Source organism: Pan troglodytes, chromosome 13 (assembly GCF_028858775.2).
Source record: "Pan troglodytes isolate AG18354 chromosome 13, NHGRI_mPanTro3-v2.0_pri, whole genome shotgun sequence".
Lineage (NCBI taxonomy): Eukaryota > Metazoa > Chordata > Mammalia > Primates > Hominidae > Pan > Pan troglodytes.
The window spans coordinates 93,935,407-93,945,636 of record NC_072411.2 but is presented as its reverse complement, the minus strand read 5'-3'; the positions used below and the strand labels follow the sequence as shown (position 1 = coordinate 93,945,636).

At 43.5% G+C, this 10,230-nt stretch overlaps 1 protein-coding gene across 1 annotated transcript; it reads left to right on the top strand.

Moving 5' to 3' along the window:
* Positions 1–7,137: 7,137 nt before the first annotated feature.
* On the top strand, positions 7,138–8,679 carry LOC100608034 (dnaJ homolog subfamily B member 1-like). Its single transcript, XM_063790635.1, is given in 2 exon segments — positions 7,138–8,035; positions 8,038–8,679. Coding segments are annotated over 2 exon segments (1,467 nt in total). The 5' UTR covers positions 7,138–7,152; the 3' UTR covers positions 8,622–8,679.
* Positions 8,680–10,230: the final 1,551 nt, after the last annotated feature.

Sequence of the window (10,230 nt, the reverse complement as noted above, 5' to 3'; positions counted from 1 at the left end):
AACAGGAGAAAGACCTCATCCCACACTTTGTTGCAAACCATCCTGCAGCTTGGCCACTTAGAGGGCTCTGTCACATCCCTCATGTGCCCACCAGGAGACTCCAGTGCCTGACTGAGAGAGTGGAACAACCACATGAAGACCAACTGGACATCTCACAGGCATAAGTTAGAATCTCTGAAATGACCATTTCAGGGGAGCACAGACATGGTTTAAGTGGGTGTCAGTGAGAGCCTGCAAAATTTGGAACAGTACTGATAATGTGACTCTATTGTACCTACAAATTAGTGAGCCTGAGTAAACTCAGGGAACAAATAAATGACTAAGCCCCAGTCACTGTAGAGCACTTTTCCTTCACAAGATTTTACTTCAATCAAAATCAGAAGACTGTGATGTCACAGCCAACTGTAACGTATCAGGAGGAAGGATAACAATGGGAAATATCTGGGTTTATTCTGGACAATGGTCTGTGACAATTATCACTTATTCTTTAGTTCTGTGGTTGCAGGAAATCAATCCAAGCAACTCCTAAGCTCCTTAAAGATTTGCTTGATTATTTTAATATGCATTCTGGATGGCTTCTTTCAACCATTTTAATGTCATCTTGTCCTATCATGTCTGATAAACAAAAAAATTAACTCAGGTTGACATCCTTCCTACCAGAGACATAGAGATATTGAATTATCTAAGAATGTTTCTAAATACCAGCCTTTAAATGATAACTGATCTGCAAAAAGCAAGTATTGTTTCAGACATGCCATGTCACATTTCTATCTCTTCATTCTGCATTGTGCTACATCTTGCAATGTCAGCTAACGTAGAAAGCAGCAGAACACAACATGACAGGGTGACTTAAAATTGAATGAAAGCCACTATTCAAGCTGAGTATCCATTTTATGCCATCCATTAGGAAAAATATAAGGGCAAAGAATGAAAGGTTATTTTGAACCATTGTTTAAAATAAGCTATGCTTCTTTGAACACTTACATTAAATGATCTCTCTTCTCTGTATCTTTAGTCCATGATTTATTATTGTGAAAGCCAATTTAAAAAATAATTCCATGCCATTTCCCTAATCAACTTGCACTTATGTATGCTGTCAGCTCATCCCATAATACAGTTTTTGGCGTTGAATCATGGGCTTTTTAAAATTCTGGACTTGGAAAGAACCTGGGAGATAAGATAGATCAACCCATTTACTGCGCTGATGAAGAAACAATGCCAGGATGTAAAAAGATTTGTCCAAAGTCACATTGCTTATTAGTGGCAAAGCTCCTGCTAGAACCTGCATCCCTTTTCAGTCACTGTCTCTCATTTGTATCACATAGGACATAAGCTGCTATGAGGAGATGCAGCAAACAGAAGGGCACCTTGACATTATTTACTATAGTTTAAACAGCAGACAATTAGACCAAACATGCTCTGACTGAATTGCTATTGCATTTTCTTTTCTTGTCACATATCACTGATTTAAGAGACTTTGCTGTTTATTTAGAGTAGTCGAGAAACAAAATACCTATGAATCTGATGAAATGTGCTAGGTAATAAACCAAAAGTAAAATTAATAGAAAGCCCAAGAACAGACCAAGAAAAGCAAGGGTATGGGCAGGGAACCTGGAGTGAGAGACATCTGATTGCTGCCTAGCTATTGCTCCCATTTCCGAGAGGAGAAACCAAGGATGAGAGTCATTAGCTTGCCCAAGGTGACCAGGAAGCATATATTTATCAAATCTTCTTTCAGCTACTTTTCCAACAGCTGCTAACTAGACCTTTCCTAATTTATTCTTAATTGCCTTTCCAATGTAAATAGCTCTTCTACTGAACCTATCAGTTCAAGTTAGGGTGTGAGAGATGATCAAAGGAAGGAAGGACAAAGAGTAAAGAGTCATATCCTAGAAAAGCACCTCTAAAGCCTGGCTGTATTGAAAGGGGCAGAAGAGGCCTGCTTAGAGGAACTTCAGGAGAACCGCAATTCTCTCATCTATCACCAAGGCCTAAAACCACAGTTGAATTGCTGCCGCGTGTTAAGGATTTTTGTTCTTTGTGCACAGATGGCCTATCCTAGAGTTTGTGTATGTTACCTTCCCATTGCTCTCATCACATATTTGACTAAATCCAGTTCTGTCTTTGCCTCCCTGCTATGCTCCCTTAGCTCTGCAACCTTCTTCCGTGACTATAGTACTCATTCCCAATTTTGCTCACTTTTCAAATGTACACAAATCATTTGTTTAATAATATACTCTCCTTTCTTGAAAATGGGGACATTTATTCAATTCAGGGCTGCTTGCATTTCCCCCAATGTCTCTGCTCCCTCAAGTGCTATCCAGAGTGATTCATGTCTCCCTAGGAAGTGGACATACGTGTCTAGACTTAAATATCTGAGCAGGGCTCTCTGATGATCTTTTTACATATCTTGGCCTTCCAGTTCCCTTACCAATTATTCTTCCACTCTTCCTAGTCTTAAAAGCATTCTGTCTAACCTAGGAGACAGATGCAAAAGAGGACTCAAAATAGTGGCTTTTTTTGTTGTTGTCCATTGACCTTGTACTGCCACAAGCACTAAGCACTGCAGATAATTTTAAAAGCCTCTTGTCCTCTTTGGTATTTTTTCAAAAGTCTCTGTTCTATCTGAGTCTTAACCTTTCTGCCTCTCTTCATGCAGGTTCCTGCATGTATTTCATGTTTGTACTAGGTCATCTGCCCATCTTTTCTTTCTTTGAGCAGAGCCTTTTAAACTTAAGACAACCCAAGTGGTTGGTCCTCAGCCAACTTTAGAGACTCCATAGAGTCCACTCTTTTTATTTCATGAGGAAAGGGAACAATTTAGAATTATACCGTCAGGTTTACATTTTTAGAGCCTTCTTTTTTCTCCAGAGTTATCTTGCCTTTTAGGGTCTTGGCTGTGCAGAGTCCTGAGGCAGAAGGGACCCTCACCCATTCTAGGAACCGAAAGGTGGTAAGAGGTGAGACTAAAGTGGTTAAGCCAGGGCTTAAGGATTTTGATGCCTTAAACTTCAGACTTTTAAAGTTAGCCCTAATAATAATTAGAATGATGTCAGGGTCTCTTCTGTCTTCTGCTAAACATTGTAGGCCCATTTCATTGCCTTGCAGGGAAAGAAAGAAGAGAGCGCTCTCAGAACCCTTTGGAATAGTAAGTGTTAACATTTCTGATTGAAGCCATTGTGAGGAAAACCAATGGCTAAAATGAGATTTGAAGTTGCCTGTGTTCTCAGGAGTCTCAATGCCCAACAGGCCCTTCATCACCAACAGCAGAGGGGCCTACAACAGATTGTGAGTTTCTACAGCCCAGGAAATGAATGCAGCTAATCCAGTATGGATGGGAGGCACCCACATTTTCACATCTGCCATCCACTGAGGCTTCAATGTGCACGCAAATTTGCCCCAACTCCAAGGCTCATTTGGACCCAATGATCATCCTGGATAACGAGATGTGCCAGGTGAGCAACAGTGCCCTGAAGACTCTGCCCACCTGTGAGTCACACCTTCTGTCACAAGGCATCGTGTGGCCTCTACTCACGACTCACCACTGCCAATCGCAGAGGTGCCAGTAAAGACAGGTGTTCCTGCTGCTCCTTTTGATGTCACAGTGCCCCCACGACTGCTGTCAGAAATCAGTGACTGAGTTTACCTCATGCCTTCTTCCTCCCATTCTCAAACTCCCCTCTTTCCAGAGCCCATTTGCTTACTGTGAAATTGGACAGGTCTCTGCATGCTCCAGAGAGGTCTCCAGATAGAGCATTCACAACTCTAGCAGCCACCACTTTAGGAAGCCACCCTGGCACCTTGGAGAGAAAACAAACTGCAGGGGAGAGCTTCTGTTTCCCTTAATCTCTGTAGTTAAGCACACAGGAAAAAGACTGGAAGCATAGTTTCAATTATTGTCAGAATTTTCCATAATCTGACAACTCATTGCTTTTGCAACATTTATAATCCCAGTCCTTTGATGGGCAGGCCTGTGCCAATTTGCATGACTGCTATTTAAAGATGAAACCCAAAAGGTATACATATGCTTCAACATGGCTGCAATTTTTGCTGTTCGGAGAACACAGCAAGATAAATAACCATGCCATGAGAAATTACAGCATTATGTACTGCAATAAATATGACAAATGATAGGCCAGATATTCATTGGCTCATAACAGTTGGCAGGCATAACCATCTGTGGATCCAAAGTTCAAACTATTTGTTTTCTCTCCTACATCTGCCTTGATATTTCCCTCCTCAGCTGGATCCTCTGGCCTTTAAGGCCTCCTGGACAACCTTGGGAAACCTTTGACTTTATTGGGTTTTCATTAAGAAACATAAGACTCGCAGCAAAAAAGCAAAACTCTCTATATGTATGAAAGAGATGGAGAAAAAAAAAGAGATCTGATGTCCCTTTCTTAGTGTAGGCAGTTTTTAACTTGCAAAGAATCTGAAAGCAGGAAAAGCAAACCTAACGATAATTAAGAAAAATGATGGTATTTGTTGCCACAGAAGAAATAAATCTTCTGTGTCTCTCGTTTATTTATTGATTAAACAAGGAACCCTACAATGGATTTAAGATCCTGCTTTTGTCACTAGAAAGGTAACACTAAAGTCCATTATTTCATTATGTGAAATGCTAATCTATATTTCTCATTTAGAACCTAAACCCTCTGCTTGGTGGAAATCTCACAGCTTATACCACTGATAAGAGAAAGCCTAATGAGCCCTAATGTCACCACAGCAAAACTTGCCCAATTAGACCAGCTGTTCCACAGAGAAGTACACTGTGAACCTCTAATGCAGCATCTTGACAGCTTGGAGTTGAAAACTCATGCTAAGAAAAATCAGATTTTTAAAAAGGTATCTACTTCTAAGCACAGCTACTTCTTGCTCTTGATTCTCCCTACTAGGATATAGGAAAGGGTTCCATCAGAAAGGTAGGGAAAAAGTTTTTCAGGCAGTGAAGTATGCTAACAGAATTTTCTGTAATAGAAACCTTTCCCTTAGTTACTAACCCAACCTGGATTGAGACAGCTGGGCAGACAACCTGACATTCTGATTATTAGGTATTTTGTCTTCTGTATGAATGTTTTCTCTTTCAGCACTTATTAATATAAAGCAAAATGGTAACACCCAGGAGCAACTTTTTTTTCTACTCCCCTCACACACAAAACACCAAACTGAAAAGTCATCAGGGGAAATTTGGTGGGGAAAAAAAAGCACAGAATTATGAGAGCACTCTACTACCATTTCTTACCCAAGTGCTGCACCATCAAATCAATATTGTCACAGTAAGGTAAATCTATTCAGCAATATTTACTGACCAAATGTTCATTCAGTATCTTCTTTGTATACAAGAAGTAGATTCTGTGGGATGGGGGGAGGTAGAGTGGAGATGGGGGTGTCAGGGGCTAAAGATAAATCAGACAGAGTTCCACCTTTGGAAGCTTCCAGTTCATGAAGAGGAATCATTCTAGTACAAGACAGAGACACAGGGAACATGGATAGTTCTGGGGGGACCAGAGGAGAGACATGTTCAGCTTTGAGAATAGAATGAAGAAAGGTTTCAGGTGAGACCTGAAGCAAAGGTGAGACTTGAACATGCAGCTTTGAGAAAGCAGAAAGGAACAGAGGAAGGATCTCAACAAAAGCAAGAAGGTAGAAAAGTGCTTGTGAGCCAAGGAGAGTGAGTAAATGGCCAGAGTACCAGGTGCACAAACAATCCTTGAAAATCATCTATTCACAAATATTAACTGAGCACTTCTCTTAATATATGTCTGGCACTCTGGAGCACTGAGAAGACAGAAGTGAACAAAACAAGATGTCGACTCTCACAGTTATATTCTAGCTGGGGAAGACAAACATTAAAAAAAAGTATAGTGTATTACATGGTTTAAAATTATGTAAGTATTGGAGCATAGGGGTTATAGGAAGTGTTCAGAGGAATTTCCTCAATAAAGCAACTTTGTTTTTTGAAATGGGGTCTCACTCTGTCGCCCAGGCTGGAGTGCAGTGCAGTGGCACAATAGTGGCTCACTGCAGCCTCCACCTCCCAGATTCAGGTGTTCCCTTCTGCCTCAGCCACCCGAGTAACTGGGACTACAGGCACGGGCCACCACGTCTGGTTTATTTTTCTATTTTTTGTAGAGACAGGGTCTCACTATGTTGTCCAAGCTGGTCTCAAGTTCCTAGGCTCAAGCCATCCTTCTGCCTTGGCTTCCCAAAGTCCTGTGATTACAGGCATGAGCCACTGCACCTGGCTGGTAAGATAACTTTTGAGCAGACACCTAAAGTAAGTGAAGGGTAAATTAAGTGTGTATCTTTGAGACTTATAATCCAAGCAGAGACCCTGAGGCAAGACCTGTCTAGTATGGGTGGAGAAAGAGAAGGCCAGATAGCTGGGCAAAGGTGAAGGAGGCAGGAGATGGATACCAGAGAGTTGGCCCAGGCAGAGGGTGTCCTGCCACATTCTCAGGGCTTGTCTGACAGAGTTAGAATTTGGGATTTCCTTTGGATGAGATAAGAACACTCTGGAAGGTTTAGAGCAGAGAAGTGGCATAACCTAACTACATTTTGAGATGAATACTACAACTGCTGTGTAAAAGATAGACAAGAGACGGTAAGCATGGAATCTGAGAGTCCAGTTAGAAGACCACAGCAAGAGGACAGACAAGAACAGTGCAGAAAAGAGATGATGGTGGCATGAAGGAGAAGTGAATTGTGAATGTGAATCTTCTAAGGGCAAGAAAAGATTTAAAACAGCATTCATAGGGTGCTTATTCTTAGTTTGAATTGGCCACGTTTTCTTTATTTACAAAAGTGTAGCTTACACAGCTGCATGGTAGTTTGACCCTGACAATCATATTATTCAAAATGTACAACTATCAAAGTTAACTTCGATTCCTCTGAAGTCCCAGCTATAATGTCAACCTCTGCAAGCAGGACAAGAAGTGATTGCAATGGTGTTGCAACTTATTTGACTATAGCATTAGTGACATTGTCACTGTGGACATTCTCACCCAGGACTTTGAAACTGCAGTTCTCTCCAGTCACAGCTAAAATGAGAACTAAGGTTAAAAAGCCAACTGCACTCCTTTACTCCTGTAACTGTCATTAACCATTAAAGAAAGAATGTGATCTCTTTGTATAACAGGCACTTCTGGCCGGATGGGTATACAGAGTCCGGGACCGGGCGGTGGCGGAGCCGGGGGATGGCGACAGCAGGTGAGTGGGCTGCAGGCGGGGGCCGTGGGCAAAGACTACTACCAGACGCTGGGCCTGGCCCGCGGCGCGTCAGACGAGGAGATCAAGCGGGCCTACCGCCGCCAGGTGCTGCGCTACCACCCAGACAAGAACAAGGAGCCCGGCGCCGAGGAGAAGTTCAAGGAGATCGCCGAGGCCTATGAGGTGCTCAGAGACCCGCGCAAGCGCGAGATCTTCGACCGCTACCGGGAGGAAGCCCTAAAGGGCAGCGGCCCCAGTGGCGGTAGCGGCGGTGGTGCCAATGCTACCTCTTTCAGCTACACATTCCATGGAGACCCTCTTGCCATGTTTGCTGAGTTCTTCGGTGGCAAAAATCCCTTTGACACCTTTTTTGGGCAGCGGAACGGGGAGGAAGTCATGGACATTGCTGACCCATTCTCTGGCTTCCCTATGGGAATGGGTGGCTTCACCAACATGAACTTTGGCCGCTCCCGCCCTGCCCAGGAGCCCACCCGAAAGAAGCAAGATCCCCCAGTCACCCACGACCTTCGAGTCTCCCTTGAAGAGATCTACAGCGGTTGTACCAAGAAGATGAAAATCTCCCACAAGCGGCTAAACCCCGACGGAAAGAGCATTCGAAACGAAGACAAAATCTTGACCATCGAAGTGAAGAAGGGGTGGAAAGAAGGGACCAAGATCACCTTCCCCAAAGAAGGAGACCAGACCTCCAACAACATTCCAGCTGATATCGTCTTTGTTTTAAAGGACAAGCCACACAATATCTTTAAGAGAGATGGTTCTGATGTCATTTATCCTTCCAGGATCAGCCTCCCGGAGGCTCTGTGTGGCACACAGTGAACGTCCCCACTCTGGACGGCAGGACCATTCCCGTCGTGTTCAAAGATGCCATCAGGCCTGGCATGCGACGAAAAGTTCGTGGAGAAGGCCTTCCCCTCCCCAAAACGCCAGAGAAACGTGGGGACCTCATTATTGAATTGGAAGTGATCTTCCCCAAAAGGATTCCCCAGACATCAAGAACCGTACTTGAGCAGATTCTTCCAAGCTACCTGAGCTACCTGAGCTCCCCAAGGACTGACCAGGGACCTATCCAGAGCTCAAGGATTTCTGGATCTTTCTACCAGTTGTGGACCATGAGAGGGTGGGAGGGCCCAGGGAGGGCTTTTGTACTGCTGAATGTTTTCCAGAGCATATATTACAATCTTTCAAAGTCATACACTAGACTTCGGTGGTTTTGGAGTAATAGGGCATCAGGTAGTGGGAACAGCAGGAAAAGGCATTCCAGTCTGCCCCACTGGGTCCGCAGCCCTCCCAGGATGGGCCCACATCCTCCTCCTGCAGTCCCCATCCAGGGTCAAGAGGCAGACCAGCAGCTGGACTTGATCCCTCTGAGTCCCTTTGCTTCTGGCTGGTAGATAATGTCGACCCGCTGTCTTGGTTCCCAGACCCTGTACGCTCCTCCGTTTCTGTTGTATGATCAGTTCTTGGCTTATTCTGTATTTGTCTCCCATGTCTTGCTCTTCCCCTGAAGAATTCTGTCTTCTCTTTGGCCATCTCAAATTGAGAACCTAAACTATTCCTGCAGAACTGCCTGGCTGGTGCCCACAAGCAATACCCCTTGTTCCAGCAGCACCAAGGGAGCCAGCCTCCAGTGAGTGACTCCAGCAAGTGCAGCCACCTCTCCCTTGAGAGTCTGGGAGCCTGGACCCATCAAGGGGCCCTCCTGACCTCTGGCTCTAGTGAAGCTGAATGTCCTCACTTTGTGGGTCACACTCTTTCCATTTCTGTAAGGCAATCTTGGCACACCTGGGGCTTACCAGTGGCCCAGGTAATTTTTTGTTTCATGGACTATGGACTCTTTCAAAGGGATATGATCCTTTTGAATTTTGCACAGCCCTAGATATAATCCCTTTTCATAAAAGGGTCTTTGCTTCTGATTACAGGAGCACTGTGGAACATCTATAAATATGTTTTTATAATTCCATGTATAGTTGATGTACACTCAAATAAAACCTGTCCCCAGCAGCCACTGCTCTTTGTATAGGGCCATAATGGAATTCTGAAGAAATCTTGGGGAGGGAGGGGGAGTTGGCACAAATGCCTGTTCCCTGGAGGCCAGTCTGCTGCTCAGACATTTAGACTTACTGTAAGTTGCCACTGCCAACATGAGACCAAAGTGTGTGACTTGTCAATGCTGCATGACAGCATTAAAGACTGATGCTAAGCCTTAAAAAAAAAAAAAAAGCCACTTCTTTTCTTCTTTCCTGGTAAATTCACCATAAACCTTCTCCAAGACCTTAGATAAGAAAATGTGTGGTGTTATCTGTGCTTTTAGGCAGCAAAGAAAGAACAGGGAGTGACTGATGGCCATTTTCTCCCCTTCACTAGTGCTGCCTAATGATCTGTTTGCTCCACAACCTTCCAGGTGACTTAGGGATACAGTTCTCCTCACTTAGTCCTGGCTCCCTCATCTTCTCCCTCACGCCTTCATGGTACCACTCTAATTTCTATATGTTTCAAATCTCCTATCACAGCTTCATTTTATTATTAACACAAGTTATCATGTCATGGGAGAGGTACTTGCATGATGGCTTGGGTATCTCAACAGTCACATGATTGATAAACTCTTAAAATCACTCAGGTAAGAACTGCTGCAGCAGATCGAATAGAATTGATAAAGAAAACCATATTTCTAAATGCCTACAGCAACCTCTAGGTCAGTTTCCTTCTCTGACTCAAAAATAAGAAAGGAAGGAAAAGAATCCACCAGCATAATGTGATGAGAAGTGCAAGGTGAAATAACAATGCAGGTCAAGCTGGCATTTGTTGTTACTGAAAGTGATGAGCTGCTATTCCTTCCCCTATAACTGCTTTTCCTCCTTCAGGAAAAATAATTCTATACCAGTTATTATCTTTCCTAAGCAATAGAGTATGAGAATTTTTTCCCACTATGAGATGATAGCCCCATTGTAAAATAAGGATGACCATTACCTCTGAGTATGACACTGTTTTTGGAAAACAACA